The sequence below is a fragment of the Glandiceps talaboti genome, chromosome 5 (genome assembly GCF_964340395.1).
Source record: "Glandiceps talaboti chromosome 5, keGlaTala1.1, whole genome shotgun sequence".
In the NCBI taxonomy this organism is placed as follows: domain Eukaryota; kingdom Metazoa; phylum Hemichordata; class Enteropneusta; family Spengelidae; genus Glandiceps; species Glandiceps talaboti.
In genome coordinates, this window is record NC_135553.1 from 465,754 (window position 1) to 482,779 (window position 17,026).

Below are 17,026 nucleotides of genomic sequence, written 5' to 3' on the forward strand. Positions count from 1 at the left end.
AAAACATTTTTGAAAGGGACACAGTCTGCAACTTTGTAGTATTCGGTAGTTACTCTTGTTGTACATTTATTACAATAGTCTTAGTAATAAGACATACTGAACTATTTGCATATCTATATGCAAATGAGCGAGCGATCGTTCCATGTACACAAAACCGAATGTACGTGTAGTTGTATTATTATGAACATAAGAGTATGTAATTATAAGATAATCTCATTAAGCGTAACTCCCAGTGTTGGTACTTGTACTCTGGGTATTTAAAACTTGAGTGCTTTGGGTGTTTTCATTGCACTTTCCTCGCTTCGTTCCTGAAAGTATGACTCAAAGAAAAATGTGAGCAGTCGTGCAATTACCCGAGAGGGCAACACAGGCACTCACGCGTCACGGGCTTCTGTCATAGAATGGCATATTTAACTGTACTAATACCATGCTCACGCGCCTCGGTGTATTTAGATATGTATCGACTCCAATCACAATTGTATCTACTCATGTTTTCTTTCAATAAGTTGTTTTTTGTTCTTTGTAAAATGATTTCAGTCGAAATCTGAGGAATGGTATCTATCAATCCTACTTTTCTATCAATTCTTTGTTTTAGTGTAGGATTCTCCAAAACCTGGCGAATCCATTGGTTATTTAGCAATCTCTTTAGCACCTGACACTTTCTCGCCTTCAGTAGTTGAATACAAATTATTGTTTGTCTTTAATTTCTGCTACACAAAGAAACTAGCTAATTTTAAGAGGGTGCCAAAACCTTGCAAGAAGAACTCACTGAACGTTTTTGCTGCACAGTACTGAAGAGATAAAAGGTCAAAATTTGTATCTTATACTAATTATATTTAGTTAAATAATTCTACTATACAACTCTTATATTCTCAGAAATGAAATCTCGAAGCATGTAAAAATTAATTCTGAAGAACTATGATCGTTCTGTCTTTTAAAAGGAAAAGTACAGTCAAACTTATCTAAGACTTTAGTAGACTAGTATTGATTAGTGCTACCTCCTTAAATAGGATTTTGTATGAGAAAATAGCACTTCAGTATGTTTTAACTGATTCAACTTTGAAACCCTGTAAAGAGGTCATACCGCAATAGACAGGTGTTTGGCCATTTTTGGAATTTCCAGTAAGGTCTTATGGGAAAATCCTGGTAATGACATCACATTTACCATAATCTCTTTGTTTCGACAAGTAAAAAGACTGTCAAGACAGCAGGAGCCAATGCAACTGGCATAAATAAGCCTGGCTTGTCTTTTCCTTGAATTTTCAATGATGCTCAGCTTGATAATTATGAACATGTGAGGAACATATCAATTTGAAAGTCCTTTCATCGACAGATATATTAATCCATTACGCTATCATTTATAAAACTCTCGTTATCCATACAATTTTTAAGTACAATATTTCAAGATCAATGATGCTTGCTTATTTTCAATAGTTTGTAGCCTTGCTTACCTAGAGTGTAAATATTGATTTTGTATGTCAAAGATGCTGGGTGTATTATCAAATTATCAAAGTCCTTAAATAAAGTCTCCTTTCCTTTCAACTGGAGTTCATCGTTATATTTTCTGATGGAGTGTAACATATCTAAGGGTGAGTTCAAGAGGTCAAACGATGTGTCTTGAAGTTGTCATGGCCACAGATACGCGTGAGCTGTCATTATTTACAGGTTTTTGAAACCAAAATGACTTGAAGGTGCGTATTAATTTCTTCACATGTTCGTTTATATGACGAGATGTGGCAGGATGTGTAAAAATATAGTTAATTCCAGGACCATAAACTAGTATCACGATACAATCAAAGATTTTGAATTTAAAAGTTAGGATGTGACAACATTGCTAATTTTAATGGAGTAACACTCCTATTCTCAGTCTTAATCATGTCATGTAGAATAATCCTTTCATTATACGTGTAACGAGTGCTGACATATTGCAGTAGGTAAGGAAAGTCCAGCTTAGTCTCAACCTATAATCCCTCTAGATCTATAAATAGTACCGACTGTACTGGTCTCATTGTGAACGGTACCAACAGGTTAATTGAAGCTTACAGTACAACATGTGATGTGTAAAGGCGATTATATCGGACCCAGTCTTGACCTTGACCAATTGATAAATTATTTTCATATTTTTAGAAAGACCATTAAGATGCGTTTCCTTCGCAACAACCTTCCGATTAGGGGAGGTCATTTTAAAGTAGATGAGTATTGTTTGATATATATGATAAAATGAACGCTCCTCCCCTCTCCTATAACCAGGGCAAAAGTAACTCCTACAGTGAGTCTTATGGCTTGCTGTTAACGTTCTGGGATATATGATTTACCATATACTTCATGCGCACTTTGAACTATTTACTATATCCGAAGAATCTACTAACATCTAAATTAATGTCGCTGTTGCATTCCTTCAGCATTCCTTCAGCAGAGAGAGAGAGAGAGAGAGAGAGAGAGAGAGAGAGAGAGAGAGAGAGAGAGAGAGAGAGAGAGAGAGAGAGAGAGAGAGAGAGAGAGAGAGAGAGACGGACAGACAGAGACAGAGACACAGAGACAGAGTGACAGAGACAGACACATGACGTATATATATATATTTATATATATATGTATATATATATATATATATATATATATATATATATATATATATATATATATATATATATATATATATATATAATTGACTGGATGTAGATAAAACCACATAAAAGTGCTCAATACGGGTAGTAGAGCGAATTATATACAGGTTTTGAAAATTTGAACCAAATTATATGCTAATATAATTTGGTTCAAATTTTCAAAACCTGTATATATATATATATATATATATATATATATATATATATATATATATATATATATATATATATATATATATATATATATATATATATATATATATATATATATATATATATATATATATATATATATATATAAGTGGACCGCAGTGCCTCTTACCACTGCGGTCGGGGTTCGAACCCCCATTCAGGGTTCGATTAAATTTACTACGCTGTAAGTAAGAAGAGTGTCGTTCAGTTTGACTCTACCGAACAACGCAGGTTTTCCCCGGGTACTCCGGTTTCCTCCTGCATTAACACTGAACCCATGAGGGATGGCTCTCACTGGACAAGGGAGACAAGTGTTTTTATGCTTAAAGAACTATCCAGTATAAATAAAGATTATTATATATATATATATATATATATATATATATATATATATATATATATATATATATATATATATATATATATATATATATATATATATATATATATATATATATATATATATATATATATATATATAAACGCATGTTTGGCATTTTGATGTATTATGATGTTAGCATAGCAAACTGATGTTATTGTCTGCAGTTTATTCAGTAGCCATATGGAATGCATGCGAATGGGGTTTTTGAATTAATTACAAGAGAGATGAGGAAAATCAAAATTCAAAATCCTCCATTCGCCTGGATTCTAGGCTATTCATGCAATTGATTTCGTTTTAATCGCAATGCTTATCTTCCATTTTATTCATTAATTATTTAAACAGATTCCAAATATATCATTAATTGTAATTATTTTAACCCAAAGTTGAGATAGAAATAGTATGTCAGTGGTCCAATAGTAAAGATAGAAATAGTATGTCAGTGGTCCAATGGTAATATCATATGTCAGTGGTCCAATGGTAATATCATATGTCAGTGGTCCAATGGTAATATCATATATCGAGGGTGTTTGAAAGGGTTATTACTACGTTTGTGGATATGAAATCCCTCGAGATGCTATAGTGTACGATAAGACATCGCTGTAAGACATCAACATTAGTTTTATTAGGGAGATGTTATCCGATCAGTAATTCAGCTATTTAGGATTTACATTGATTGATAAGGATCAACAAACCTGACTTGGATTTATTTTCATTTGATTTATTGTCATGGTGGTAATTTCTCACAATGATAAATTGTTTATACGTGTCTTGACGTATAATCCAGTAAATAGTACAATATTAGGTCGCTCCAATTTAGACATTATAGCGAAATACAATTCTATTTTTTCGATCTACAATGTCTCACCATCGAACCCATAACTGACTTTATATCAACTATTAATTTCAACGATTACTTCAATAGAAAGGTACAGTATCTAAAGACATAATGAACTAAAAGACTTCCTGAAGACTAGGTTCACCATCATGTAATATATCGGTAATGTGCAATCGTATTGAGGAATTCTGTATGTAGTCGTATAGACCAAGTCTGCCATTTGCTGCTATCTTTTGACGAGCGTCCTTCATGTAGCTATCACAGAATGTCCTAGGCTTACAAGAATGGGCCATATACAATGTAAATATCGTTAGCGTTTACATACTCCATAGTCGTACAATCACTTAATGTGAAAGCGCCTTTGTTTGCCAGACATAACGTATGCGTTTTGTGCATACCAATGTTTTAATTCTTCTCATTAATAATGAAATATTTTGATTACGAGCTAATTGGATTCAGTGAGCGAAAAGAGATGTTGTACGTCAAGTGACACGTTTATTTCTAAAACCCCATGGGAACTAAAACGTATATTAAGCAATGCCCTGTAAAGGCGTGGTTTTCTGATAAGAACCTCTGAGAATCAATAGCAAAGGGAATTTAACCCCCTCCCACCGAGAACCAATAGCAAAGTGAATTAACCCCCTCCTCCTCCGAGTAAATGCAGCACTGTCCAAAATAACCCAACTCTAACCATTCATGCTGTGACATATCAATTGGTATGTGTGGTTACAAGTGAACAACAACACAATTGGAATATATGATCAGGAAGAAACAATTTATATTTACTGTCCATGAACCTCATTAGTTTATTCTTAGACTGGTGGTGAGTGGTTCATTTGATGACAAATTTGAATGTAAAATGTTATAGCTTGATGTGCTGTCAGATTTGAAATATTCAAGTGTTTATATACCAAAATCATCCATCGGTGTCAACTATCATTTACATATAAAAGCTGCTGTGTTTGCCCATCCATACATATATTCTCTCGATGCAACAAATAAATCATACATATATCTCATATACATAGACATGTAATAGATCACAAGATGAATTTGTGAGCAACTAGGACGTAAAATATATCATTTGTTGTAATGCATAACTGAACCATGATTAAATTTCCAGTCGTAGGTAGGAATAAATGCAGGGTGGAATGCAAAATGTCTGTCTGCATGTCTGTCTGTCTGTCTGTCTGTCTCTTTGCTTCTGTCTGTGTCTGCCTCTCTCTCTCTCTCTCTCTCTCTCTCTCTCTCTCTCTCTCTCTCTCTCTCTCTCTCTCTCTCTCTCTCTCTCTCTCTCTCTCTCTCTCTCTCTCTAGTCGTGTAGAAATAATCTCCTTGTGATAAATACTAAATACTAGAGGTTGAATGTGCCACCACTTGAGTAGAACTTGCTATTGGAGATGCCGCCCACTGTGAGTGTAACAATATCTACTGATAGCATATATCAAGATATTGCAACATATAAAAGTGTTCATGAAACAACATAGTTTTAGTTTGTTTCTATTTTAGTTTGCGTATATCCATGATTTCAGCAGGTAGCAATGCGTCCAGGGATAAAGCCTTATTTGTAGGGTCATGGCCCAACCGACTATTTGTAGATTGTTAACAGCATTGCCATGGAACTATGCAGGAAGGGGTTTTACCGCCTGCCAAAACCATTTTCCTCATGGTAACCTTTCTTATTTAAAAACAGACCTACAGTCAAAGTGTAATAGGCACATATTGTTTCTACAAGTATTATGGTCTGAAATCCCAGCCTGAAACTCTGAACTTGTCGGCAACCTGTCCGAACTGACTCTTCATTCATTCATTCATTCATTCATTCATTCATTCATTCATTCATTCTTACTTCGATGGAAGATAACTGATTGTAGCGTATGTCAACTGGTATTACTTATGTATTCATTATGGTACTTGTGAGAGGTCAACTTTAGCTGCTTGTAAATAGTATATTTATCAGAAGTGATTATTCCTCAAAGAATAATATTAAGCTGGGTATTAACAGATGTTACCAAAGTTTTCCCATTTATTAACATTTTATGAGCTGTGTTGCAATGAATTCAAGATTTACTTTGAGGCGTTGTCATAAAATATTCTATCTTAACAAGCGAGGACAGGCTTTATGAAGTCAAATAAACGAGTATCAATAACATCTAACAACTATATAGAAATGGGGTCAGTTTGCTTGATATGACTGCGGATGTTGAAAAAGGAAATTTGACTTAAAACGGGCCATATATCTAGATATAAAAAATGCAATAAGTGAAACAATAACGTTAAATATATTTTTAGTATTTCACGCATGCAATTAACAGAGCACGGCCTTTAACTGCATGGTTTTTGTAGTTAGTTTTGTTTCGTATAGAAATATCCCTATGCAATCCCGAATGAAAACTGAAAATAGCTCTCATTATGTATTCAGATATACTTGATATTGTTATGCCATGCATATCATATAGAAATGACGATGTGCCACATATCTGATATGTTGTGTTGTGTCATATGTGTCATATGTTTTACCATATGTGTGATGTCTGCCATATGTGATATGTATGCCAAGTCTTATATGTCATGCCACATGTCTGATACGTTGTGTTATATGATACGCTATGCCATATGTATAATACGTTATGCCGTATGTACACTGTGTTATATGTATGATACGTTATACCATACGTGTGATACGTTGTACCATATGTATGCTATATATATACGTCGTATGGTACGTTATGCTATACATATTATACAGTATGCTCTATATATCATTATCTATATTTTGCTATGAGTAAAATGAAAATGACAATACGCCATATTGCACTGGGTTCTATTATATTTCAACAGCACCACAGTTTTGGTTACCAATCTTCTTTGTGTTTATTTCACCACCTAGTGCACCTTTATCATGCTGTATCGATTACGATTTCTCCGCCGTATAAATATTCCACTGTAACCCTAGGAAGTCAGTATTTGAATGTACTGTAATGTAATGGAATATTTGTGTATAATCAAATAGTTATTATTCTGAGTGTTAAATCCGGAATCCTGATGACGAACTTCATTTCTCAGAAGACGACATATAACCCACTACACTATTCCCATGTGACCTATCATTACTTGTAGCTGATAGCTATTTCCACAAACATTAACCTACACAAGATGAAGAAAATTGTCTCCTACTAGTAATACCATTCAATCCATGCTACATGTACATGTACCAGCTCATTCTCACGAGTATTGTCGTTTCGCTTTCGTTGAGCAAATACGTATTGAGGACTTCGATCGCTTCCTAGTTATAAAGTCTTATACCACGAACTGTGAGTGACTGGGTGGTTTTACGACGCTGCGCTGGTACCTATTTAGTTTCTGAATGCTATTATATTTGCAGAACAAAATCAAACATAACCCGATCGTCTACATTTTCAAAAAAGGTTCCTGCTGAAGAAACAAGGCCAGCTGTGCATGTTTCTCATATCATTATTTTTTTAAAGAATGTTTTTTATTTGTTTTGTTTGATAGTGTAAAGTCTCGCAAAATATAAATTACTGTACGACACGAGAAATGAGAACAATGAGAGTCGTGATAAATTTCTAACGTGTAAGCGGAACTGATCGCATAAATACAATATCCCATAATAATTTTCGTACGACGATACGGTATTATAGTTACGCTGGCATATACATTGATACGTTGTGTAGGTTCAACAACTCAGATCCATTGATATCACATAATGTAATATGGTACTATCTTATATGGTCTGATTACGAAATATGTAAATCAATCGCACAAATACAAAATTCCATATTTGTCGTATATATATGACGGTATGGAAGTTACAATGGAATATTTGCGTATGTTACATGTAAGATCCATGAGTCAAAGCCAGTGAAAAGGTATTGCTATTAAATATGGAAATTACTTATGACATGTTGCCATGGCTACAATGTATGTTATAAATCATAGAAGTTGGGTATCACCACATGTCACAAATATGAAAAAGATTTCGATTATTTGTTTACAAGTGATGACCAGTATTTCTCCAAAGACAAATTGACAATAATTCATATGTTATTAATATCACTCAAACTACAAACTCCCGTGTGCCATGACGTGGAATATACTTTTCCATGGATAATCCCCCTCCCCTCCAACTAAATAAATAAATAAAATAAATAAAAATAAACCCAGCCTCCCTCAAGCCCTAGTTAAAATGATTGTACGAGCACTGAAGATCCACATAATAGGATCAACACATTAGTATTCCAGCAAAATCAATTATCTGAAATAAGTTACAATAATAGCTCCCAATAGACTTGTTTTCTACATTACAAAATTAATAAACGAGGGTACTTTGTATGTCCTGAAATGGAAGCGTTTTGTTTGTTTCATGTTTCCTCTCGCGTCGAATTGATGAGAAATATAGAAATCGAACATAGAGGGCGTCCTTTGTATTCAGTTTACAGGTGTTGCGGCTGTGAGGCGTTGAAGTACAGAGTTACAGCGGAATGAAACAAAATCTCACTTCTTGAATTACCCAGCTCAACGGCTGATGGTCATAAGTTAGAAAAGTTTATTCAGAGGTAGCTGCAATAAGTGTAGGGTGATTGCAGTGCTATTTTTCGTTCCAGGGTTTGAACTCAATAGGCCTAAAGATAATATTTTTTTATGAATAATTAAGAGGTCACAAATGAAAGGTAACTCACTAATTATTGCAGATAATTCAGAGCATCGATGTATAAGTCTATTAATGGGAGACCCTACCGGCATTGCATTGTCTAGCCAGGCTATCAGACTTGGCTATATAGCTCGACATATTCTCTCCAACGGCATTGCCACGGTCTAGCCAAGCTATCAGACTATATGACGTGGGATAATATGTAGTACGTTATCACCAGTTTTCAGAACAAAGATGGTTGAAAATAAAAGTGAAAACACAGAAATTTCTATAGAATAGAAGTTTCAGAGCACCAAGTGGAGGTGTGGTCACGGGAGGGGGGGGGGGTCCGCCCTAGTCTTGCTGCTAGACGTTCAGACTTTCTTCAGATACGATAAGCAAACGAAGTTCGCAGTGAGGGTGTTCCATCCGGTATCCTCGATAGCAATGTTCGTTCGTGTGTTGTATTGTATCGGAAGAACATCCGAGGTCTAGCAGCTAGACTAGGTCCGCCCCTGAAATGAAAGGACTAAAAAAACGCTTTTTGGCGCTATTTTAACAGGTCGGGTAATAATAGTAATAATACGAGGTAAAATTTGAATCAAAATACAAGGGAGCAGTGTCGGGTGAGTGGGTAACCCTAGAAATTTGTGAAATTCAAGAACTAAATCATCGCTTTCTGATACTATTTTAACATGTCGAGGTGGTAACATGAGGGAGCAGTTTGGGGTGGGTACGGGAAGGGGGATTCGCTAGAAATTTATGACATTTAAGGACTAAAAGAGTGTTATCTGGTATTCTGGAAGACAATAAGCTGTCATACTTAAAATGTCACTGTCATTTTACGGCCGTGATTGAGTTATTCCATTTTAAAATTATTAGATGTTGCTTTTCCCGAGCCGAGGTATTTTTTATTTTTCCACTGGACTAGTTTTACCTAAAATTGTTAGGTGTTAAAACCCTATTCTAAGTTGTGATACCTGTACATGCTCAGTGAAAAGTATACTCTTTCTCATACCTTGTGAGCAAAAAAAACCACGCCTTTCCAGCGGACCCTCTCCGTACCGCGCCGTGTGGTTGACGATGGGAGTTGCCCCACCCCCACCCCCAGCCAATCTACAGCTTTTGTGTATGATGGATGTACAGTCAAATGATTACCAAGACTAGACATGGTTGGCCTAGCTCAAAGGGGCACGTAATATTTATTCAAGTTAGATTGTGTTCCTTGTTTACAGGGCAAATATAAGAACGTTTTGACTTGAACATATTTCCCTTACCTTTATGGAAACAACACAGTTATCTTCTAGTAGAGTGTATATTGATACATTTGTAGTGGCAGGATACGTGTGATATCAGAGTGTGTGATATTAGGAAAACAACAATCTATTTAAAGCAATAATACGCATCCCTGTGCCATCTGTGGCCTAGTTGGCATCGGTTCTCCCCATGAGCGAACTGTGAATGGAACAATGAAAACAATTACTGTATTTACTTTATTCTAAATGACTTTTGCGGAAATCGTTGCGTTCATTCGTTGGTATTTCATCTCCACTCTCTATGGTTATAATTCATATGCATGATGATATAGACAAGATACGTATTCTGCAGTTTGAATCTCCCACCATGCCAAATCTCGGAAATTCTCGTCCCTTGTATGTTTATACGGGAGATGGATTTGCATTTTGTCATGATGCAGAATGACGAAACTATGGTGCAAAGGTTACAAAATAACACCCACTGGCTCAAGAAGTTGGTTATATTTATAGTCGACATACCTTGTAGTGTTCTTCAGAACAGACGACAAAACTAGAGCGACAAACGAGAGTTTACGAAAGGCATCTTGGGTAACTAGGTTTCAAGATGGCGGAGAGAGTGAGGTAAGTAGAATTCGCGATCTTTGCAACTGTACGAAAACTACAAGTAAGTGTTGCAAGTACATTTTACACCAACCAAACATGGATACACACAAGGGGGTTTTGAGGGCAGTCTTTAGAACCTCAAATACGGATGGGAAATGCCGTAATTCGGCGTGACCGGTCAAACCGGCTGCCTTCGACAGACCACTGCCATCATTAACGTTACGTGCGCAGGACATTGTTTACAATCTATTGTCAGTCTACTGGGTTACATAGAGTTCAGCGTAAAACGAACCGTCACTTATATATGTGTATACTTTACGTCCGATGTGATGTTTCCGTGTAGTTGAATAAATGCTGAGATGCCAATTCACTGAGGAGTTACATAACATAGACAATGATCAAATTGGTAAATGCGGGTGTGTACTTACCCCCAGTACATGCAAGCAGCTTGTGTTTGGAGGAAACTCACCACACATCAATATACATCCTGATTAGCAAATGCTAGGCTTGTAGAAAAGACCTGCTTAACATAAATCATCACAGAAAACAGATACTCTGTGTAATGATAAGTTAAATGTAATTAATTCATATTAATCTAAACACCCTATTAAAGTTTTTGAAGTTAGGATAAGCAGGCTTGTTGATCGGATAGTCTTGTACTTTGAAGTTTTGTAGTAACAACTTGGATCTGCGCCTGTGGGGGGGGGGGTGCTGAATAAAGCTCACATGTCCTCATTACCTCTGTAGCAACCTTTGGTCACATTGTCAGTAAGCAGAATAGGCCAGGGGGTCTAGCAGCTAGACTAGATTGTATCGGTAGTATATGATGCCTTTTGAAAGGTTTACAATTATTGATAGAGAAATGACTAAATGGAAAGAAATGCCTGCATGGGATAAAAAAATCATCAAAATTGTCCTGTCCTACCAGGTTCCGTCCTACCTTGAGGTACTTTAGTAGTTGGAATCTTGTCCAGAGACTTTACTATTCAGATACAAGTGAATTATAGAGTGAGGTTCAAACTAACAACTTGCATTTTCCAAATTAGCCAAGCTAACCATTCCACCATCATAGCTTCAAACTCAACAGAATGCACAAATATGTTTGAATGCAAGTCCCTAGTTATCAACCATAGAGGTAGACAGACAGAAAGCATAGCTTACTTTAATCCTCAAAAATGTCCTTTGCCTTTGTCCAATTTTATACCTTTATCTATATTGTTTGAAACCCCTTTTGTGCAACCTGTGACACCACCATATTTGGCACATTGTCCTTTATTACTAACTTCATGTCTGTCCTATGATCTAGTTGCTATGGTGATTCAGTACCATAGAGTTCTGAGCTTGCTGTGAATGCACACATTGCATAATGAGTTAATTATGTAATTGCATTGTCATAACATACAATGGCCAGAAAATAAATCATGTATCTTCGTTTGAAAATGTACAGCTTGGTTTATGTGTGGTATAACTCACATGTATTTTATATGTTTTGTAACCTTTTTTGACATTTATGTTGTGTTTGTTTTCTCAGTGATCTACCTTCCCCATCTGATTGTGCCATTATTCGTGAGGTCTACGATGGTGAGAATGCCCATGAACATTTTGAATTTCAACTGGAACATGCACTAGAAGCTGAGTGTCAAATTATAGTGATTGAACCGTCCAAGATAGGAGATGAGACAGCTAGATGGATAACTGTGGGAAATTGTCTTCACAAGACAGCAGTCTTAGCAGGGGTAACTTGTCTTGTATCTCCATTGATGCTTCCAAATCGTATACTGAACTATGTCAGTTTACCAATGGGCTTCTTCAGTGTTTCATGTGCTAGTCTTTATGGTGTATCCTGGCAGTTTGATCCGTGCTGTAAATACCAAGTAGAGTACGACCCAAAAAAACTATCGCGACTACCATTGCATACATTAACATCTACATCTCCAGTAGTGATTGTAAGACGGGATGACAAGTACAGGAAAAGACTACATAATTTGGTGTCACTATCAGCTGGTGTATATTGTGGTTTTAAGATTTACCAATGGTGGACTCAGTGTTGGTAACACAACAGGTAGTTGTTGAAGAGGAAGCAATATTTTGTCATCTTAAGAACAAGTAACATTGTGTAACAAGTGTTCTATTTTTGTATGCAGTCTTGGATAGTGCTACTGCCAGTTAGTACATATGCCAATCTGCATGACATTGATAAATGTAGACTTGTAATAACAAACCAACTTTATTCATTTGGTGCTTGATGGATGTTTATCTGTAAAAAAAAAAACCAAACCAACCTGCCTGATATTTTAACATCATTTACAATGTGAATGTTAGATAAAAAAGAGTATTTTTGAAATCATGATTGTTGATGTTTGAAGTTCAGATTGAATTATTTATTGCATTCTATGTACTGATTATTAATTTGTTATGGATTGAAAAAAAGTACACATTATATGATGCCAACTGTTTTGATATTTGTAGAAATCTCTTTACCCTGTAAATGATACATTACATATTCTTCAGTGTACAACATTTGTATTCTGTACATGTTTATGTGTAATGCAACATGTATGACTGATTGAGATAGGTATCATCTTATGAATCCCCTGTTTGAAACAGTTTAATAATATTTCTGACACTTGTTCTTCCATTGAATAAACAGCTTGAATTCAAACTTTTTGTTTCTATCCTAAAATGACATTTCATTTCAAATGTAATATTATAATTAAAGAGGTATGGTCTTTAACCGAGTTCACATTTTCAACTAAAGTCAGTGTACAAATGCAAATGCATACTACACACTGAAACATATTTAGAAACATTAACAAATATTTGTTGCTATACATGATAGAGATAGTTACAAAGAGGCCAGGAAACCAAGAATGTGCTGTTTTACAAGTTTATTAATCAGTAACCAAAATATATCATAATGTCATTTCACCAGCTTCCAGACATGATTCAGCATGGTTTGGTAGTGTCAACCAACAAAGACTTTTGGACACTTTTGAAATTTTCTCTTGAGTAAGGTGACTAACCTCTTGTTTTCTCACTCTACATCAATGACTGATTTGGGACTCTAGAAAACAAGCTTGCCATGAAATATTAAAACCCCAGTAAATCTGACATATTTCTAGCCTTTGTGTCATCATAATGACAACCATGTCAATTTATCAACAACTTCAACAGATTGAATCTCTCTCTCTCTCTCTCTCTCTCTCTCTCTCTCTCTCTCTCTCTCTCTCTCTCTCTCTCTCTCTCTCTCTCTCTCTCTCTCTCTCTCTCTCTCTCTCTCTCTCTCTCTCTCTCTCTCTCTCTCTCTCTCTCTCTCTCTCTCTCTCTCTCTCTCTCTCTCTCTCTCTCTCTATTAATAAAAAATCTTTTGTCAAGTGTCACTAGGCATTGGATCTATGCTCGTAAGGTCAATGACATCAACAATTGTTGTCAAGTGTCCCTAGGTGATTGATTTTTATGTCATTTAGTCAGGTGATCTGAGGTCAGTGACTTCAAGTCTGTCAGGTTCCTAGGTCAGTGACTTTTCAAGTGTCAATTGACCCTAGGTCAGTGACTTTTCAACAGTGTCAAGTGTCCCTAGGTCAGTGACTTTTTAACAGTCTGTCAATTGACCCTAGGTCAGTGACTTTTCAACAGTCTGTCAAGTTACCCTAGATCAATGATTTGTTGAATGAAGAGTTCAATTATTATTTTTTGCACTGCATTTGCCATTCTCCAGAGTTTCCAGAAGGCTTTCCAGGGTTTTGGTTTTAGTTACATTAATAAATTCATTTAATGATGTTATGTGTTTTTTGTCATTCATTACATTTGAAATATTTTAGTATTTCCTTTACCACTAATAACTTTGCTACAAGTCACTGTTAAAATGATTGCAAATCAACCGTTTCGTTCAAAATATCAGTTGCTAGTAAAGTTACAAAAAGAAGATGGTATCTCTTTCAATGTAGGGCACAGCTGAACAAAAGCACATTAGTGTATATAGTCCCAAATAAAAACAAATGAAAGGATTCATGTATATTCAGTTGTGCTACAAGACAGTTGTCAGTTGACAAGTTTTGTTCATTAGCACTAAAATATGTTACACATGATCAAGTAAGCTGGATATTACGATATGGAGGTAGGTATGCTTGTTTAGGTATGCATGTTTGTGTGTATGTGTGCACTGTAGATATGTTTTAGAGCTTACTCCCGTTGATTCTTGATGTTTTTCCGACTTCTAGTTTAAAATATTCATTCACATCTATGGAATAAAATATTCCCTCATCATTACAAGCCAACAATATAATATTACTGAAAGTCTGTCAGCTAATTATCAGCCTGGTTAAAAAGAAAGAGATTTGTACTATGTATTTCATTATCATTTGATTTGCATACTGTAGATGGACAAATAGTACAAATTTGTGTACCCTATACACACACACACACACACACTAACCATTGAGGGGCTAAGCAAATTAATTTTGAAAAGAACATTATAAACACAAAGATTTGTCAATGACCATGTGACACGTGGCACAAATACACTGACATTTATCCTTCATTGTCTTTCTTTGTGCCAAGTTTAGTTTACATGACAGAAATCGCTTTACATGCTTAGTCAGAACCTACTGCTGTAGGACATGGGTTACATCTCAGGATGATGCCATGGGGTGGGGGCTACTACTGCTGTAGGACATGGGTTACATCTCAGGGTGATGCCATGGGGTGGGGGCTACTACTGCTGTAGGACATGGGTTACATCTCAGGGTGATGCCATGAGGTGGGGGCTACTACTGCTGTAGGACATGGGTTACATCTCAGGGTGATGCCATGGGGTGGGGGTTACTACTGCTGTAGGACATGGGTTACATCTCAGGGTGATGCCATGGGGTGGGGGCTACTACTGCTGTAGGACATGGGTTACATCTCAGGGTGATGCCATGGGGTGGGGGCTACTACTGCTGTAGGACATGGGTTACATCTCAGGGTGATGCCATGGGGTGGGGGCTACTACTGCTGTAGGACATGGATTACATCTCAGGGTGATGCCATGAGGTGGGGGCTACTACTGCTGTAGGACATGGGTTACATCTCAGGGTGATGCCATGGGGTGGGGTTACTACTGCTGTAGGACATGGGTTACATCTCAGGATGATGGGGTGGGGGCTACTACTGCTGTAGGACATGGGTTACATCTCAGGGTGATGGGGTGGGGGCTACTACTGCTGTAGGACATGGGTTACATCTCAGGGTGATGCCATGAGGTGGGGGTTACTACTGCTGTAGGACATGGGTTACATCTCAGGGTGATGCCATGGGGTGGGGGCTACTACTGCTGTAGGACATGGGTTACATCTCAGGGTGATGCCATGGGGTGGGGGCTACTACTGCTGTAGGACATGGGTTACATCTCAGGGTGATGCCATGAGGTGGGGGCTACTACTGCTATAGGACATGGGTTACATCTCAGGGTGATGCCATGAGGTGGGGGCTACTACTGCTGTAGGACATGGGTTACATCTCAGGGTGATGCCATGGGGTGGGGGCTACTACTGCTGTAGGACATGGGTTACATCTCAGGGTGATGCCATGAGGTGGGGGCTACTACTGCTGTAGGACATGGGTTACATCTCAGGGTGATGCCATGGGGTGGGGGCTACTACTGCTGTAGGACATGGGTTACATCCCAGGGTGATGCCATGGGGTGGGGGCTACTACTGCTGTAGGACATTGGTTACATCTCAGGGTGATGCCATGGGGTGGGGGCTACTACTGCTGTAGGACATGGGTTACATCTCAGGGTGATGCCATGGGGTGGGGGCTACTACTGCTGTAGGACATGGGTTACATCTCAGGGTGATGCCATGAGGTGGGGGCTACTACTGCTGTAGGACATGGGTTACATCTCAGGGTGATGCCATGGGGTGGGGGTTACTACTGCTGTAGGACATGGGTTACATCTCAGGATGATGGGGTGGGGGCTACTACTGCTGTAGGACATGGGTTACATCTCAGGGTGATGCCATGAGGTGGGGGCTACTACTGCTGTAGGACATGGGTTACATCTCAGGGTGATGCCATGGGGTGGGGGCTACTACTGCTATAGGACATGGGTTACATCTCAGGGTGATGCCATGAGGTGGGGGCTACTACTGCTGTAGGACATGGGTTACATCTCAGGGTGATGCCATGAGGTGGGGGCTACTACTGCTGTAGGACATGGGTTACATCTCAGGGTGATGCCATGGGCTGGGGGCTACTACTGCTGTAGGACATGGGTTACATCTCAGGGTGATGCCATGGGGTGGGGGCTAGTACTGCTGTAGGACATGGGTTACATCTCAGGGTGATGCCATGGGGTGGGGGCTAGTACTGCTGTAGGACATGGGTTACATCTCAGGGTGATGCCGTGGGGTGGGGGCTAGTACTGCTGTAGGACATGGGTTACATCTCAGGGTGATGCCATGGGATGGAGGCTACTACTGCTGTAGGACATGGGTTACA

At 37.7% G+C, this 17,026-nt stretch overlaps 1 protein-coding gene across 1 annotated transcript; it reads left to right on the forward strand.

Moving 5' to 3' along the window:
- Positions 1-10,544: 10,544 nt before the first annotated feature.
- On the forward strand, positions 10,545-13,024 carry LOC144435746 (transmembrane protein 11, mitochondrial-like). The gene is made up of 2 exons (XM_078124359.1): positions 10,545-10,561; positions 12,075-13,024. Exons 1-2 carry the CDS (start codon positions 10,545-10,547, stop codon positions 12,595-12,597), a joined length of 540 nt encoding a protein of 179 aa, XP_077980485.1. The 3' UTR covers positions 12,598-13,024.
- Positions 13,025-17,026: the final 4,002 nt, after the last annotated feature.